Below are 19,575 nucleotides of genomic sequence, written 5' to 3' on the forward strand. Positions count from 1 at the left end.
TCACTAATCTTGAGAAAATACAACATTCATTCCGCTGCACCTAACATTGGTATCAGAGCTTTGGAAGTGTTCTGCATTACTCAAGGAAAGAACCACAAGAATTTTTGTGCTTGTTGTGATCGCACGAACGCAAGTTTACTTGGGCGTGGCGATTCCTAATCGTGTTTTGTTGAAGAGTGACAGGAATCCCAAGAAAGAAGGGCTTGTCCAGCCTCCCCTTGTGTCTCTTTTCACTCATTGAGAGCGGACTGTGCACTTAGCGGCCGGCCAATCGACATGAGGTGGGAAGAAGCAACCTTGGTGTGAGCGCAAGGCCGCGAAGGGGTGCGCCCACAGAAAAGGGTAGAACTCGGGTGAAGAGAAGATCCTTCTCCAACGCGATTTGCAAGCAAAAGAAACCCTCAAGAACCTCAAGATCGTCAAGAACCCAAGAACCCAAGTTCCTCGTGAACTTTAGTACCTAAGAACCCAAGAACCCAAGTTCCTCGTGAACTTCAGAACCCAAGACCCTCAAGAACCCATGTCCCTCGTGGACTTAAGAACACAAGAACCCACAAGAACCCACGATTGTAGAATGGTCATCACTCTAAGCGGAATGGATACTTCGCTTGGAGGTGATGAGCATGAGAGAGGCGAAGAAGAATTTTCCCCACCAGGAGGTTTTTCGGACCCTTCCCCATCTACGACAAAGATTGCACTAACTCCTATGGAGGAGTTGGACCAAGAAAGAGAAGCAGAAAGAAAAGCCTACGAAGAAGATATGGCAGCCATCGAGCGTAAGTACCAAGAAAGAAGATCAGCCATAGAAGCATAATTTTATCGCGAGAACAAAGAACAAATGCAAGAGTTCTTGCGACTCTTTTCTCAATCTCAGGCACAGATGCAACAGAATCGGAAAAAGGAGACTCTCTCAGTCTCTTCTTCTCCAAAGCATGATATACAGGATTTGCATGATTGTGTGAAGCATGATGATGTTTTGAATGACAAAGATAAGCATGATGATAACAATGATAAGCATAATGATTTGGATGCCAGTGATTTGCATGATGATTTGGATGCCAATGACAAGCATGATGATTTGCATGATCAAGATGTGATTTCTCACGAGCATGATGATTTGCATGAAGATGATGTGATTGTTCACAAGGATGATGTGTTAGTGGATGCTTTTCCTAGCGAAGCTAACCTCGTTTTAGATTCGATCAATCACCAAGAATTGATCTTGGCTTTCGAGTCAAGGTCCACAGATCCCCCACACGAAGATTCGATAGATCCGGAAGAACCGATCTTGGCTCTCGAGCCTTGGTCCAAAGAACCATCACAGGAAGTATTATGTGTTCGCATGATTGATACGCACGCATTGTTCGAGTGTTTCATTCGTGAAGGTTTCTTGTATTTTAGTCAACATCGTTATGTGATCCCTTTTCCTAGGCATGACATATTGTATGTTGAGCACGTTTCTCTCATGGATGAGCACCAATGTATGCGGATTCTTCATGAAAAGTTGACAAGTCTATATGTCAAGAAGTCACATTCTATGTCTCTTCCTTGACATGACACAGTTGTAGAAAGAGCACATGATAGTATGAGCACCAAACATGGGCATTTCCATTGTGATTTGCCACAGTTGATTGATCTCGATCAAACAGAAAAGATTGGACCTCATTGTTTGCATGTGTTTGATGAACGGGTTGTCACTCCGTCTATTTGTTCATCTACATTGCATGCACAGTCTTTAGCAAAGACAATATTTTTTTCCTTCACTTTACATGGAATAGGTATGTTCATGGTTTTGTGTTGAAGATGGTTTCAGGAATTTTCAGCCATGGAGATTCTTGAAGACGGAAGCAGCAGGACTCTAGACGAAGTTGAAGCATCAAAGGAGCCGCAGAAGACTTTGAGTCGCTTTCGGCGCAGCCCAAAGAAGCAAGCGTTCCAGACATTTATGAAGTTCAAGTACCGCACTACCCACACATCAGAGTGGGCCGGCGAAGAGTCCCTTCCAGGATTCCGGATGTTGTTGGCGATCTCCCTCGACCCCATACAGTTCGGTACCAGTACCTCACTTTGAAAAGGAGGGGATGTCACGTGCACATCCCAACCCTATGTGTCCGTGGACAAGCTACACCACAGCAGGGTTCAGTCAGTTCAGTCAAGTCTAGATTAGCAGTGATTTGGCACTTTTGTGAGTCTATTCGTAGACCGTGCATGCCCAGTCACTTAGCATAGATGCATATCCTCCGATTGCACACAGCATGATCATCGGAATTCCCATCAGAATCTATTAGCATCAATTAGGAGAATTTTCCAGTGCATTTAGCCTATTTTCCTATTTTTGGTTATTTTCACTTATTATTTTTAAGTGACTTTCCAACAAAAGTAGGTAGTGCAATTTTGCTAAGTTAATATATAAGCAAACCCAAGTTAGCACTTTCTGGCAGAAGAGGCAGCAGGAGCACCTTGCTCAACAGAACCTTGGTGGATTCTCTCCAAGCAAGATCCCAAGCCTTGGCGTTTTCTCCAAGCAGCAGATTCCTATCCCTAGCGCTTTCAACAGCATTCATCGCTGGAAAGCCAAGCCCTTGGCGTTTTTACATCAGATCGTCGCCGGAAAGACCATCGCATGCCTGGCGTTTTTCACATGCCCAGCGTTTTTGGAAATGTAAGATCAGCTAGCGTTTTTGGTCAACCTCAGTCTATAGCGTTTTGGATTTCAGCAATAGAAAAAGTAGCAGATTTAGACCACAAGAAGTAGCAGATTCAGCCCCGTAAAGATCATCAGTTTTCAGCCTACAATAATGACCTAAAAACTCAGCTAGAAAGTGCAGATCTTGAGCGTTTTCATCTTCAGCATGAACCCCGACAAAGCCGTTCATTTTCAGCCATAAGGACAGCATTAAACAGTCATTTTCAGCCACCGAAACAGCCATGAAATTCAGCGATTAGAAGATCCCAGATTTAAACCATCAAGTCGTCGTCGTCATCACCGTCGTCGTCATCGGCATAGTCCCATTGCATCAGTCCATTGCATACGCATTGTACACCTTTGTGCAATCAAAGTAGACCACTCTCGCCGACGAGAGTGGGGCCTTTGGAGGAGGGTTTTACAACCTCTCGGTGTCGTATCTCTTCTCTCTCCTTCTCTCAGTCTCATTCACTTACACGCACAATATCCACTCACTTTGTTCGTGACCACAACACTCTCCATAAGACGGAAAGCTCTCTCTTTCCCTAAGAACTAAAAGGAACCTTGAGCAATAAAGATCACTAATCTTGAGAAAATACAACATTCATTCCGCTGCACCTAACACTTGTAATCTCTTTATAAGTGTGGGCAGGACTCCCACTTCTCAGAGCATCTGGACGCATAGTTTGAGAGTGAGAGCCTCCCACTCACCTGTACTTTGAGTTGCAGATTAATACAAAAAGAAATACCGAAAGGGGTGCCAGTCTTTGGGGCCAATATCTCTAGGCACGAAACTCCGCCGGCGGGCCAGTGTCGAACCAATTGTGAACTGTGAATTGTTTTGAAGTGAATTCTTGTGGTGTCGTGGTAGAATCTTTGACTTGAAGTGTCCAATTCTGTTATAGGGCGAGCCCTAAAGGTAGGGGAAGAGAGAGAGAGACACACACACCCTCCCAAGCTCTCCCTTTACACAAAGGGAATAATGGACACATGGCAGGCTCCTAGCCCGGATGCCCCCAATCTCCCCTCAAATCCTATTGGATGGCCATAGAGATGGACCAATAAGAATTAGGCTAGAGTAAAATTAGTCTAATCAATTTAAAAATTCTTGATAAAAGAACCAATAGAAATTAAGTTCCCTAGAAGACTATTGGACAATCTACCAAGGGGTCCAATGAGCATCCAACTGCCCAATGGCTTGCTTGATTCCTATTGGTCAGAAGACTAAAAGGTCCAATGAGAGTTTAAATAAATTATTTTTATTACCTAAAGCTCTCACAAAAGGGGAAGGGGGGACACTTGTTACAAGACTATCAATCAACTATGCTTCTTAATTGCTATTGGCTAAGCTTTGCAGGAGCCAATGGGAGGCCAGCAAGAGAAAATGGGAAGAGGGGTCGACCAGGAAGAGAGAGAGAGAGGTAGCATTTTTAGGCTAACTAATTTGCTACACACACACACAACTGATGTGTTGAGCAAGAACTCCATCTCCTTCTCCAAGCATTGAGAAGTAGAGGCCTACACCAACAACTCTTGGCTATGGAATGCAAATCCAACCAAGAGCCAGGCTTCAATGGGATGCTCATCTCCTCTACCATGCTAATTACTAAGCTCAGCTATGCTATAAGAGTGATTATGTGAGGAGAATACTTCTTTCTCGTAAGATACATCTTCTTCCTCTCAATCTTTCCTCATTCCCTGCTAGCTCTCACCATCTTTGAAGGTGTGTGAGGTCTTGGGACTGAGGCTAGGCCCACTAGGTGTGTTTTTTAAGCATAATTTGGTGCATGAAGCTTCCATCTTCATTGCACCAACGAGTTTTGTCAAGGAGCACAAAGATTGTATTGTACAAAAGTCTTCCTTGATGGGAGAAGCTATAATACAAAGCCTTTTTGGAGGGGGCACCGGCTCCATGTAAATCCGGTCCTCAACAGTTGTCAATTGTTTTATCTCTCTCTCTTTTCAAGTATTGTCTATGCCAAACTAGCTAGGTATAATTGTTATGTTGTTTTCTCCAACGAAGTACTCTCTCTATAATCATTAGGAACTTGTTCTTAATGAAATACTCACTATGTTATCATTTTCCGCTACACACAAGTTACTAGTGCATTAAATGTTATATAAGGTGCTACCCTCCAGACTTTGGAATGCTCTGAATGGTGTTCCTTCGGAGAACGCAATGTCAAACTATTGAATAAAAGCGAGGGCCTTGTGGGTATCCTTAAAACCAGAAAAAGTAATAGACTTTATTGCTTGTCTGCCCTCCTTAAAATGCTTGGGTTTCTTCTTCCTGTCCTCGAGAAAATCATACCGGTTGGCTCTGTAAAAGTGCTTTCTCTTTGTAAACATTGGCTCATCAGAATCTGAACTGTTAGAGGAAGAAGAATCCTTGTCTGAACCATCAAAATACTTCCGAGATCTTCTATGGGATTGACTCTTCTTTGCCTTTTCCTTGCCCGTGCTGTCTCTCTGAATCCTTTTCCTCTTCTTGCTCTTTCTTCCCTCTCGTCACTGCACTCTGAGATTGAAGAACTGTTAGAAGAAGACGAGGACGAACTAGAACCATCCTTGAATCTCCCTCGTTTCTTTGTCTTCTTGGCATTTTCAAAAGTAGATCTTCGACCCAAGTAGCCTAGATAGTCAGTTGCTCTACTCTACCTCCTTGGCGACTTCTTGGTCTTCATGAGTCTATTGACTCGCCATTCTGTTGCTTCCTTGAATTCATCCTCTGAGTACACCTTCTGAGGAGGAGTCCTGTGCTAGTCCCTCCCCGAATCCATCCTGCACAACCAAACTCACACCTAGACACACGTAGTGAGTGGACATCAGGCTCACATCCTAACTTTATTATTGCTCAAAGTAAAGTACAACTCCCGAGGGTCCTCTGCTCTTAGACTCTGCGTCAGATGCTTTGCGGAGTGAGAGACCCAAGGGCTGTTTTAAACTTACAAGGGTTGAAAGCAATTGGTTCAAAAGCACTTCTGCCCAAAAGCATCTGCTCTCTAAAGCTAGCGCTAGGGTCTCCAAAAGCAGCCAGCATAATTTACGAAAATCCGTACAGCCTGCCACGTGGCCCCATTAGTGCAAGACGTGGAAGTTTCGTATTGTTGTGCCACGTCATCATCCATATGAATGCCATGTCAGTATGTCAGTGCATTTTATGGGAATTATCCTCCGAGTTCAAGCTTTGGGATTTTAGAGTTTTGGGCCCCTCGGTCGGTGCTCCATAAGTTCTTTAGGTTGATCGGTTCAGTTTCTCTTGTCCCCTCGGCCATTTCTCTTCTAGTTGGTCATGCCATATCATCACTTTGTGACAAGGAGTTTGTCTTGGCGAACCCTACGCATTGATGCGAGAAGGATTTGATTTCGACAATTTTGAAAAATTAAGCTTCTGGTAGAGTGGGGTAATCTGAAATGCTTGCCACAAAAACCCTAGCAGATTACAACTTGAAATTTTTGAACATCTCTCGATGGATGTCTCTTCTCGAGATGATAACCTTGGAGGCCCAGTGTGATTACTATATCTTGGGGCTACCATCACCGCCAGAGGAACACTGTCTGTCCAAGCCAGCTTCGACCATTGAAGAGCTTATGGACCATGCTGCAGTCGTCTACAAACTTGTGGAAGAAACCTAACCCTAATTTTTGGTGCAGCTTTCAAGATGGAAAGCTAGACATCTTTCCGGTCTCGACTGATGTCGAGAATGCTTTGATTTAGCAGTCTGAATTTTGTTTGATAAATTGTTTGAAGATCCTGTTTGGAATTTGTTTGAAATGCATGCTATCTATTTTGAATTTGTCTTGGTACCGATTTGAATTGTCTGACTCTGGTTCCAATATTGGTGTCAATGATTGATGATTTACTCTCGGGAGGAGTACTGAAAAGAATTGATGTTATGAGAATGCTTGCACATACTCATGGCCTCAACCCTTGTGGTTATTTGCGGGGCGAGTATTGAATGTTTGAAAAGTGTTGCTTTTACTTATGGTCCGGACCCTTGTGGTTATTTACGGGGGGAGTTTTAAGAAGTCTGAGCAGTGGTTACTCTCAGCAACCCCAAGCGACACAGGGTGCGGTGGGAAGCATTTGGTTGTAAAAGGCCTCTATATCTCATGGCGTGGGTTATTTGCAAGTCGTTGAACAGCCCATGGCCTGGATCGGGATGGTTATTTGCGGGGGGAGTGTTCATCGGTGACTGTCTATTTCTATGTCTTGTACCATGCGTACGTGAGCATTTGTGTTGCATTGTGATGTGCCAACCACTGACTATTCCTATTTGGGTGAGATTGCATGGGTATGTAATTATTAGTGTATCAAGACACTTGTTACAGATCAACGCGGTTTGGGTGTGATGGCTAATTTTTCCGCGCTAGAATATCAAGAGCTCTGATCTGGAATCAGAAAGCCGATTGTCCCTCGGAATGTCTGTTGAAATGACCCTTCGAAATTTTTGAGCTAACTTGAGTTGTTTTGTAGATATACGGTATTCGCGGATGATTACTCTTCTTTCAAGAGGGGGGGATGGCACAAACTGCTAATGTGTCAAGCCATTGAAGACCCGGTGGCTTGGGGTTTCTCAGACCCAACCCTAGCTGACTTGCAGATCCCAGTGTAGGTGTCTAAACCCTAATGAAGAAGAAGTTTTACCAACTTATAGGTCCTCGCCGTGTGGGATAATTTTTACAGGAAGTTCCTACCAACTTATGAAACCCCGTCCCATGGGGCCAGTGCCTAGGGGGCCATAAATAAAGCAGGACCAGCGTGCAGGCATGCACACAAATCATGCGTAAAAGACGGTGACGTGGTAGTTGTATGGACGCCCGCGATTTGCACTAACAGTGCCATGTGGCAGCCTGTGCAGACTTCCGTGAGTTGCGTTGCAGTATGCTGACGTGGCATGTGTACGTATTTCCACGTTTTTAGCTGTTGCCAGCTTTTGGAGTTCAGGTGCTTTTAGACAAGATGCTTTTCATGTAGTGCTTTTCCAAGGCCAAGGGCCTTTAAATACGTGCCTAGGGCCCACTCTCTAGCAGTTGTCCGTGTGAAGGTGAAGAGTGTAGAGCTCCAATTGTCACAAACTACTGACGTGTCAAAGCCCTGAAGAATGGAGGCAACTTGCAGATCCCGGTTGAGGGGCCTAAACCCTAAAAATAACAAGTAACAGAAGAAGTGAGGGGCAACATCATGAGCACTACCTCCTTAGAGATGATTTTATGATGATGCATGGAAAACTTTGTGTCACTAGGCCATTGCGACGGAAGGTCATGGAAGAGAGTCATGTCCCACCGTATGCAGGGCATCGTGGTATTGATGCGACAGTTAAGCGGTAGAGACATTCTTCTATTGGCCTACCTTGAGGAGAGATGTGGATGCCTTTGTGCACGCATGCGTGATTTGTCAAAAGGTCAAGTTTGACAAGCAAAAGGCACCAGGGTTGTTACAACCACTGCCGATTCCGGATAAGCCATGGGAAAGCATTGCTATGGACTTTATCTTTGATCTTCCAAGAATGCCAATAGGGGATGATGGTTATATGGACCATTATCTGCAGGTTCAGCAAGCAGGCCCATTTTTATCCCTGTTAGGAAGAAGATAAAATCTATTATTCATGTATAATATGTTTAAGTACCATGGTATGCCATAATTGATTATTAGTGATTGTGATCCTCACATGACCAATTTGTTCTGGAGAGGATTGTTTGAGAACATAGGCACTACGCTCAAGTTCTCATCTTCGTTTCATCTACAAACTGATGGGCAGTCAGAAGAAGCTAATTCTACTGTCTTAGATCTGCCGAAATGCTATGTGTCAGATAATAAGGGCAAGTGGGAATAGTATTTGCCTATGCTTGAGTATGCGTACAATAATATAGTGCATTTGTCGACTGGCAAGGCACCTTTTGAGATTGTTGAAGGCGGCAAAAAAGTTCCTCCCATTTTGCATACAAAGGACAAGATCTTGGAGGCAGATCGATATGTTGAAAACATGGATGAAATGTATAAGAAAATTAAAGTTGCCTTGGAGAAGATCTAGGCAAAGGAGAAAAAGGCTGCCGATTGTCACCGTCGTGAATTGTTGTTATCACCTGGTGATTGGGTTCTGTTAAGGTTCGAGAAGGCAAGGTTAAAGAAGATGAAGGGCAAGGAACGGCTGTTTCTTAAGCTCAATATGCGTTACTATGGGCCTTTTTAAGTCCTTGACAAGATCAGCGATGTGGCTTACAGGCTGAAATTGCCTGATGCGTGGAAGATTCATAATGAGTTTCACATGAGTCTTCTAAGACCCTTCGTGGGTGATGTGCCAGAAGATATGTCAGACGAGGATCAGCTAGAAGTTGAGGAACTTGATGAGATCCTGGTACCTCAGCAAGTTTTGGCACATAAGGACAGAAAAGTTAAAGGACAAGTTGCAAGACACTACTTGGTTAAGATCAAGAACTATCCGCCTATGGATGCAAAGTGGATGGAAGAGCATGAATTGTCAGTCACCAAATGTATTGGAGCTTTACCTTGAAGCCTTTGGGTTACAACCTACTTGTGCCCCAACCCAACTGTGTAAAGGAAGGAGGGCTAATGGTAGAGCTAGCACATCAAATGTACTTAAGAATTCAATGTAATAGATGGGAATGACAAAAGTATGAAGGTCTCATTAAGTCATTTGTATCTGTTACGACCTTTCTTGCGGATACATGCGATGATAAAAGAGTGCTAACAACACAAGATCATCAGTGGCATGTATTTATGGTATGCGATTGAGGACGTTTGCGATTTCAAGAGGGGGGTATGTCACGAGGACGTGGCAACTGCTAACCTTAGTTGTTGGTTTCTTTCCAATGATTTTTGTTTATTTTTGAGACCCTCTTTTTGAAGTTGCAAATGGTCGGACATTGTATGGCCAATGTGAACGGTAGTTTCACCCATAGACGGGAAGCTGGTCTGCACTGGAATTCGTATAGTAAGAGGATGTCTAGGCTCCCTCAAGATCATGTAGGTTCCCCCCCTCGTCGCACTTAGCGAGTTGGTGGATACTTGGAAGTGAACTCAATAAGGCACCAAGTCAAGGTGGGGTTACCAAAAGAAAGTACTCGATAGTTCGGACACATTGTATTTTTGGATGCGGTCCCTATGGGGATAGATGGTCAGAAGACCAGTGGGAGCCCAACGGAAGCATCTCCTAAAAATTAGGGAACTGCTATTTTGGGCCATGAAATCTGTTCGCGTCATTACCTTCGGAAAGACAAGGGGAACATTTTAGAACTCTATCGCAAAGTCAACTGGGCAACCAGTCGGGAGGTTTTTAAGCGGCAACCCTGAAACGGGAAATTGCTTATAAATGTGCCAAGTGACACAATTTGGCGCACTTTCCTTTTGCAGAAAAATGGGCGCTAAATTTTAAGCTGAGGGAGCTTCATTTGCAGCTTGCCACAGGATAAGAGCTATTGATTGCAAGCTTTCCCTCTCATGTACAGTGTGGTTCAAGAAGTCATGTCTTGCATACCTCACACTGCTCTCTCTCTTCCCTACGTGCAGTATTGTGATGTCCCACAAGAGGGCTTTTCATTTGACTCATGTACAGGTGTGTTGTTACATGTGTTTTTGCTGAGGCAAGAGTCTCTCTGAGCAGGAACAGGAGTAGCTAACTGCTACTCCAAAAGCAGGCACCGGTGAGGGTGATAACCTCACCCTACAGGTGCGATCCCAGTGGTTACGTGCTGTATTTTGACTGTTTTTCAGCCATACAGACACCAGAACCATTGGGAACAATGCCCCACTGATAGAGGACAGTTCGGGGACTATTTAGGGCTGAAAACAGGGCAAAAACCAGTAAATACAGCGAGCTGAATTTACTTTTTTTGGGCAGAAATCAGAGGGTTTATGCCAGTGGAAGTGAGTTCCAGTAGGGGAATTGGTTTCCTGCAAGTTTTGGGGCTGTTATGCTACCGAAATTTCGCTAGAACTCTAGCTGGATACAGCAATTCCCAGGACTCTTCTTTGTAAATACCCTCTTAAAGAATAAAGAAATACGGTGGTAGTGTGCCTTTCGAAAGCTCGCTGCTGGTGCCGCCCCCCTCCCTCTCGCCATCGCTGCCCCCCCTGCCCTCGTGCGCCCTTTGCCCTCACCTGTTGCGCGCAGTCCCCCAGCGCGTCCCTCGTCCCACCCGTTGCCCAACCCGCCCACTGCCCGCTACCCAACCCCGCCCGTCACCTTGTCCATTGCCCGCCTGTCCTTCGTCGCTGCCCTACCCGCCTGCCGCCCCGCCATTCGCCTCAGCCCGCCAGCCCCACCTCCCAATCCCTCCAGCCCCGCCTTGCATCCCCGGTGTTCTGCTTGACTGAGCTCGTCATCTTCCTCGACGTACTCGAGCGTAGAAGGCCTCTTCTCGTCAACGACTCTTCGCCTTTTCTTCACAGCAGCAGACACAGATGGAGGCTCAAGCTCCGCCACAGAGGGACTCCTTCGAAGTCCCCTCGCCCGACCCCGCTGAGCCCACCATTCGGACTTGCTCTTTCACCGACAGAGCAAGCAAGCCTAGTCGCAGAGGTAGAGCCCTTGCAGGCGACTTCTGTCACCTGCAAGATTCTCCGCACCAGACCTAGCAGAGGAGAGTTGTGTGACCTTCTCCAGGCCCGCCTTCTTGGAGGGGTGGGCAAGATCTTGGACATTCAGATCCTCGGACGAGGCTACTATCAGATCGAGTTTGAGACCTCCGAGATAGCGTCCAAGGTCGTCGCCATGAGCCCCTTGACCATCCGAGCAGTTCGAGCCCACTTTCGACAGTGGAGACATGGTTTTGACCCTACTTCAGATGTTTTGGTAGAGGAGGCGGACATTTCCATCTCCGTCTGCTTTCTTGGTTTGCGGAGGGAGTACCTACCACTTTTGTTTAGGATAGGCTCAGCGATTAGGACCGTCCTGGAGACACCTCGCACGGCAGTCTCAGTAGCTGCCAAGGGGGCCGGCATTCCCTCAGTTCGCGTTCTGGTTAGGGACACTCGCACTCTCCCGAAGGTCATGCTCCTTCCTCGGGTGAGTGGGGGGTTGGTTTAGACAGAGCGTGGAGTATTCGGGCCTCCCGAACCAGTGCTTCATTTGTCGACAGATAGGCCATCTTGCGAAGGCCTGTGCATGGAGGAGGCCCCGACCTACACCACAGACTCAGTCCCAGCCTGCAAGGGCTGGCCAACAGCCACCACAGGCAGAGACACAGAGCTCACAGGCAGAGCCACCCTCCAAGCATGGGGCTCAAGCGGAGGAGGGATGGCAGCAGGTTCGTGGTCGATGACAGTGCGACAGCCTGGCACTCAGAGTGGTCCTCAGGCGCCTGCCCAGCTGTAGTGGGTTCCCACGGGCAACCGATTCGGTCCTCTTGTGCAGGACGAGGTCCCTACTCCAGCACCACCTCAGCTTCACCCTCGACAGTCCCTCCTCACCCCGAGTTCCCCGCCTCCTGCTCCCGCCGCCTCTCCCCCTCGCCCCACTACCTTTCCGGTCCCCCCCGTCCCTCTTCTCCCCCACCGCCCCCTCCCGCTCCAGTTCCTCAGTCGACCCAGGGGACAGGGCCATCTCCGGTTGCTAGGAGATCTCTTGGCAGCGCCTTTTGCCATGAGTCGCTTGGCGAGAGAGGGACAACCTTTCTTGCGACCCCCTCTACAGGTATAGACGTCTCCCTTTGCAGCAGTCCCTCGTGGTCTAACGAGCTTCGATATTTGGTTCTTTGCCTACGACTTTACACGTTTTCTTGGTGACTCCTCATCAGACCTTGAGGCAGCCTGCTTCAGGGTTCATGTTCTGTTCCTTGCAGCTAGGGGGATAGAGGCCTTGGACTCGGTGGTTGGCTTCTCTTTTCCCCTTTGCGGCAGGGACCAGACTGAGTGGACTCTCGACTCAGGGTTAGAGTGGCTGCATACACAGGCCCTAGAGTTCTCTCACCACATGGGAGACCTAGGAGTTACATACATGCTTCTTACTCTTTGGCCATTGGCCAAGTTTGCGGTGACCCCTTTAGATGCAGCAGGATGTAGGCACATTGTGGTTCACTTCTTTGCTGATACGCAGTGCTCGCCATGCTATGTACACATTCATGAGGACTCCTGGACTGAGGAGATTGCTTTACGTACGGTTCGGTCTACTTGGGCTTGGGCCAGACACTCTTTGTAGTCACTCCTATCGAGAGGATGCTCGGATGTGCTCTTCTGCCTTCTACTGGCGCCCAAGGACCTCCTTATATAGGTGCATCAAATTGGGTGGAGGAGTCATACCAACAGCTCCACGACCCCATAAATGATTAATTAATTAACAATTGTCCCCATAATTAGGTACTTCCCCCAAATCAGGTCCACTGACTAGAAAATGATCATGCTGGGTACTAATGGTTGTGCAATCAGGGGGTATGCAACTACTCTAAGTGCTTAGACATCTACGGCTTGCTCACAGGCTGACAAGGGTGCCGGAACACTTCCTAGGCTAATCTGAACCCTAGACCTGAGATAGCTTGTCCACATGCACAAAGGGTTAGATGTGCATGTGACATTAACACTGACAAACCGCCTGGGCAACGAACTTTCCCAATCACTCTCTCATAGAGAGCATAGATGGCCCATATCATCTCTGAGGGTATCCCCAAACTCTGAAGCCGTCGAAAGAGCCTCTCCCGTGGGAGTGTGTCAAACGCTTCGCGGAAATCCACAAAGCAGCAGTAAAGCTTCTTCTTCCGCACCTTTGTCCCGTCAATGAGGTAGCGCAAAACGAAGACGTGGTCTATGGTGGAGAAGGTCTACCTGAACCCTACCTGGCTAGGAGCCTGTAGGCCCTCAGTCTCCTATATGAACTAAGCTCAGCCTCAAGAGCTACATCATATAATTTGGCCATTGTATGGCCAATTATGATAGTCCTCTAATTCCCGAGGTCCAAGGTGTCCCCAGATTTGTGGATTGGCACGATGGTGTGCTGGGTCCACTCCTCTGAGAAGCCCTCCCTATAGCGCGGTTGAATACATGTGCAATCAATGGGGCTATAGTGGCGGTTGCGTCGATGAGGTGCTCGCTCTGTAATCTTGTATGATGTGAAGACCAGCGGTGCTGTAGACGTTGGATGGCCTTCTTGACCATCTCTGCTGTGAAGAAAGAGGAACTCATGGGTCGAGGCCCGGGTGGTTGTGGAATCAGAGGCTGGTTTGGTACTTCATAGAGTTTCTCTACATAATCGTGCTATACCTGTGGGTCCTCAATAGTGGTAGGCGGTCGTGGCTCTCGAAGGGTGCGCCATGTTGTGGCACTGTCCATGCTCATGAATAGGCGGTATAGCTCTAGCTCTTGAGCCTCGTCAAAAGCTTGTCGTTTTTGGCGTGTGAGTATCTTTATCTGTTGCCTGACCTCTCGGTCAATGATCGCCTCAAGGGTCCGCTACGCACGCAACTGGCGTTAAAGGTCTCTGCACTCATTATCATACCATCTATTATGTGGCATAGTCCTTGGGGGGGTGTACGGGAAAGAGCTAATGGCCGATGTCTGAAGCTCCGTGATGCGGACCGTGTCTCAAAGTTACCAGGAACGGGAAACCGGAATGGGAAGGGGAACGGGAACGCGGAACAAAATGCCATTCCTTGTTACGGGTACTCACGTTTGAAACACGGAACGGGGATTCGGAACGGGAACTTGGAATGGGAACGGGGAACGGAGACCTGAAAATGGCCATTCCCTATTACTATGCTGTGTCTGCTGAATCTCTCATGGTAGTTTCCTTTTGTGTGGCGTGCAGTGCCACCGGGTCCTATATGTCATATGTCTCGTACTGGTCGCAACTTGTCCTAGCATTGAAGTCTCCCATAAGGAAAACTTCTCCCGATGTAGAGTACTCCATGATCTCATCTGATAGGCATGCGTATGGGGATGGTCTGTCCCCCCCCCGCCTCTCCATTTCTGTAGTAGCAAATGTGGAGCCTGAGGGGGGGGGGAAGTAGCAGAGGGCAATGTAAATGATCCCCTCCCGTGATAGTTCGATGCGAATCCAAAGGTAGCGGGTCGGCGGGTCCCGTGCTACTATCGGTATCCTGCTCTGGAGTCCCTATCTAAAGAATATAGCCACCCCACCTGACCCTCACGAAGTGTGCTGGCGAGTACTCCCTCGATGTGGGGACTCCCATTGAAAGTCGTGGATCCTCGTAAACTCCGTTCTGGGCTCTCATGTGTCTCTGTTAGGAGAATGAGGTCCTGTCGTCTCATCACCTCCTCAAGTCTGTCTGGGTGTGTCCGTAGATCCCCGTTGCGGTTCCAGACCGCAATGTGGATCTCCTCATGTGTCTCATAGGCTGCGAGTCCCTATGCAATGGTCTTGCCATCGATGATGACCCTACCATCTCGGTATACCGCCTTCTTCCCTTCCTTGTGAGCTTTTTTGACTCTAGGCATGCATGCATGGCGGTGGTCTTGTTGCATCTTTGTTAGGTCGTCGTCAAGGTAGAAAGGTGGGCCTTCTAGCCCTCTCAAGATGGCCCTCTTTCGGATGAATGAGGTTCGGGATTCCGCGAAGGGGAATTGAAGGATGAGGGATCTTTTGTGTTGGTCTTTGCCGGCTCTCCAAGCTTTGGAGAAGGGTAGCTCCTCGTCTTCCTTGTAACCGAGCTTCGTACATAAGGCTTTCCCATCACTCTCCGGTGTAGATCCCTCCTATTCTTTGATGCCTGTCAGTCGTATATTGAGGCGGCGGGCTTGTGGCATCTTCTCTTCCTCGACGGTTGTGTGGATGATGAGCGCCTCATCTATTTGGGTTTTCGCTCTCGTCTCTTTTTTGATATTCTTCTTTCTACTTCGAGCCATCCTTCCTTGGTGGCCTCTAGTTTGTCGTCGATGCTTGCCGTGAGAGCCTGGTGATCTCCTCCTTGAGGGCTTCGTTGGCTTCCGCTTTGATCTCTCCTTCTTCAAGGGTGAGGGATATGATAGAAGCACGGAAGAGTTCGATTTGCTCCTTCAATTCTTCCATTCCTCTTTCTCCTTCTCTCTCTTCTCCTTCTCCTTCTTCCATGCTTCCTTCTCCTTGGTCAAGCCTTCGACCTCTTTCTCCAGCTTGTGTAGGCGGTTGGAGATGTCGTTGAGGGTGTCAGCCAAGTAGGCCGTCACCTTCTCATCGGGCTTGGCGACCTCCCTTCGCGTTCTTCGGCCTGCCGACGATTTGGGGGGGGGGGTACCCTCATAAGGGGAGAGTGTGTGTGGGTGTGTGTGTGTGTGTGTGTGTGTATGAGAGAGAGAGAGAGAGAGAGAGAGAGAGAGAGAGAGAGAGAGAGAGAGAGAGAGATGGCCGCTTTTTTGTTGATCAGACAGATTACGGGTGATGCTTTTGTTAGCTCTTTAGAAGCATGGGCAGGAGATTATAATGTCAAAGATGTGCCTAGCGTGATTGAGCGAGGAGGGTATGATCTGGGTGCTTATTTTTCTTGCGTCCTACAGAAGACGATACGCAACAAAGATTTGAAATATGGAAGGAGAACACATGCAATTATTAGTCTAATTGGGTTTGACACAGTTGATCTTCTAGGAAGCTTACTAATTCAGATGTTTGCTTCTGGTGGGAGTTTAACAGAAGCTGATCAAGTGTTTAGAAGACTACCAAGGGCAGGCTGCCTTTCACTGTGTGCCATCATCTGTTCTTACACGAAGTTTGGGCAAGCAATTCAGGCCATCATTCTATTTTTTCGAGCATGTCAGTCAGCTATGGAGCAGGATGGACACACTATCGCTGCAGTTTTAAAGGCATGTAGCATTTTAGCAGCTTTGCCAGAGGGCAAGGCAATTCATGGATATATTTTGGAACAGGGCTTTGATGCGGATGTTTTCATCATAAATTGTCTAGTATCTTTGTATGCGCAATGTGGTTGCCTTGAGGATGCGTATAGACTTTTTGAAAGATATTCAAGCTTGGAGCTAGTAACCTGGAGTGTCTTGATTGGTCAGTACACAAAGCTCGGTCGTGGTCATGAAGCTTTACAACTGTACTTGCAAATGTTGCGACAAGGGCCAAGGCCAGACAATGTGATTTTCACAATAGTGTTCAATGCATGTGCAAGTGTTGCAAGCATTGCGCAAGGGATGCTAGTTCATGACCAATTCATCCAAAATGGTCTCAGACCAGATTGTCCTTTTGAGAACTCTTTGGTTGACATGTACGCAAAATGTGGAAGCCTTGAAGATGCACGCCACACTTTCTTGACCTCTCAGCATCGGGATGTGGTGGCTTGTAGTTCTATGATGAATGGTTTTACCCAGCATGGTCGACCTCAAGAGGCCCTCGAGCTCTTCTGGGAAATGCAAAAGGAGGGTGTGCAGCCTAATTGTTTCACTCTTGCATGTGCATTGAAAGCATGTTCAGACTCAGGTGACTTATGGCAAGCTAAATTAATCCATGCACACATTGTTTGTTCTTGTAATGATGTTGATAACTTTGTTAGGAGCACACTTGTAAACTTGTATTCCAAGTGTGGGAGTATTGAAGATGCCCATAATGTCTTTGCAAAATTGGCCACGCGACGTTCTGTGGACTGGAGTATGATGATATCTGGGTCTGCTATACAGAAGCATGGCCAAGAGACTGTTCATGTCGCCGACTTGATGCAGGAGGAGGGTCTGAATTTGGATAGAATCTCCTTCACGGACATGCTTAAAGCATGTACAAGGTCCATGATTGCTGAGGCAAAATTGATACATTCACAGATAATCGAGAGCGGTTTTGAGTGTGACAAATTTGTTGGGGCTTCCTTGATTGATACCTATTCAAGATGCGGAATTGTTGAGGATGCTCGTAGGGTTTTCAACCATCTCTCAGGTAAAGATGTTGTGATATGGGGAATCATGATGACAGGCTACCTGGAGTCTGGTTTAAGCCAAGAAGTCTTAAATTTAATGCGCGATTTACAGGAGGGTGGAGTTGTTGAACCGAATCACATTATCATGGTTTCTGCTCTCAAAGCATGCTCTATTCTAGTTGCACTCGATGAGGGGAGGTTGATCCATTGTACTGCGTTGGAAACTGGTTGTGAGCTGGATGTGTACGTCGGAAGCTCATTAATCAGCATGTATTCCAAATGTGGGAGTCTTCTTGATGCATGCAAGATGTTCGAACGCTTACCCGAGAAAAATGCGGTGATTTGGACAGCCATGATCGGTGGGTGTGCTCATCACAATGAGTATAAATTGGCCCTCCAGTATTTTGAAGGCATGCAGCGTGTGGGTCTAAAACCCGACGAGCAAGCTTTCATGTGCCTTCTCACAGCATGCAACCATGTGGGCTTAGCAGATGCTTGTCATCTTCATTTAGTGTCTATGGCAGATGAATTTGGGATTGCTCCAACACTCGATCATTTGAATTGTGTAGCAGATGTTCTTGGGAGGGCAGGCCGTGTGAAAGAGGCCAAAGACCTTCTCGAAACAAAGACAAAAGCTGAGAACATGGTAGGTTGGATGTCCCTTCTCAGCCATTCCCAGACTCATGGCAACATCAAGGAAGCACAGAAGTGCTTGGAGCACATATTGGCTTTTGATCGCAAACATGCAGCTGGATATACGCTCATGTCGAAGGTGTATGCCACGGCTGGTATGCAGGAGAATTCTGAGATGTTTCTGGCATTGAAGGGCATGGCGAATGCGTGGAAGAAGCCCGGGGAGGCATTTATAGAGCTCGACAGCAAGGTGCACGGATTCACGGTTGGGATGCGGACGTCTCCTGAAATCCGCGAGAAGTTACAGAGGTTGCACGTCCACATGCAGGCGAGGGGTTACAATATCTTCTGCTGAGGCTTGCTGGTGCCAGCTATGGCATCTCTAATTTCTTTCCATCATCTGTTTTTTGTTCAGAGCAGAAGTTAGCGTCCTTATACCACTCCAAAAAGGTGGATATGAATCATCGCTTGCTTGCAGCCGGGAATTTCTGGGTTTTGAGTGTGGAAGAATATGGTATTATAAAGAAAAAGCTTTGCAAGCCTAGTTTCTCTTTTCTCTAAAAATGACAGTGTGTAGAGGAGGACGTCAAGCTGCTGATTCGGTTGAAGCTAGGCATGTGGCGGTCTTGTGTGGCCCGTCAGAATATAACTATTGATTGCGGTCTTTCTTCTTAAGGGTGGTGATACTGAATGCAGTGGAATGTCTTGAGCCTTCAAGGGGCATGCCCCTTAGTCTGCTGCTGTTGTTTCCTGCTGTGAATCAGGCGATGTTTCTGCGAAGTGGTACATTAAGTTAATAACAAAGAAGGCGAGCACTTCATCCACTATCAACATGCTTTGGAGCCCCTTGCCTGGCTCAGTGGGGCTGCGTTGACAGCAGACAGTCTCAACAAGCAAAAGACTGTGTTGTGGGAGCAATCTGATCTGAATTGTTGGGGGAGACTTCGAATTGCATAGCGATCAATGAACTCTCCGATTGCACAATTTAGGACATAAATTAAAAGGTATTCCTAATGGCTTCAAAAAAATTAAAAGATGCTACAAATTCAAAGATTCCACTCAAAAACAAGCAAAATGATGCGTTAATATATAGCACGTAACTACAAGCAATGATGAACACATAGATTTGCAACAATATTACCTAAGAAAGATGAATACAACATTGCAGAGAGAGAGAGAGAGAGAGAGAGAGAGAGAGAGAGAGAGGAGGGGGGGAGGGGAAGGAGCGCAAGGAAAACGCTAAAGAGAAATAAGAAGAAAACGCTATAAAAAAAAAGAGCAAAGAAACACCTATTTATATGGATACAAAATGTTTTTTGAATTTTCATGTTCATTTGTTTTTTGACTTTCTACCTTCATTCCTCTTTTGACTTTTCACCTTCATTTGCCTTTTCATTTCTTAAACTCACCCTTCACTCATGCACTTAATATGTTTTGAAAGAATTTTTATTTTTCTGAGA

The 19,575-nt window shown here is 46.8% G+C and overlaps 1 protein-coding gene and 1 pseudogene across 1 annotated transcript in view; both read left to right on the forward strand.

The window, feature by feature from the left end:
- LOC147423788 (pentatricopeptide repeat-containing protein At4g08210-like) overlaps positions 1-18,606 on the forward strand; it is a 98,613-nt gene extending 80,007 nt beyond the window's left edge. Inside the window, exon 2 of the mRNA XM_086501887.1 lies at positions 16,005-18,606. Within this exon, the coding sequence (XP_086358013.1) occupies positions 16,005-18,470 (2,466 nt within the window). The 3' untranslated portion in view covers positions 18,471-18,606. The remainder of the gene's footprint in view (positions 1-16,004) is intronic.
- Positions 575-6,404, forward strand: LOC147423789 (uncharacterized; annotated as a pseudogene).
- Positions 18,607-19,575: the final 969 nt, after the last annotated feature.

This window comes from Adiantum capillus-veneris, chromosome 26, assembly GCF_014529385.1.
Source record: "Adiantum capillus-veneris isolate H3 chromosome 26, ASM1452938v2, whole genome shotgun sequence".
Lineage (NCBI taxonomy): Eukaryota > Viridiplantae > Streptophyta > Polypodiopsida > Polypodiales > Pteridaceae > Adiantum > Adiantum capillus-veneris.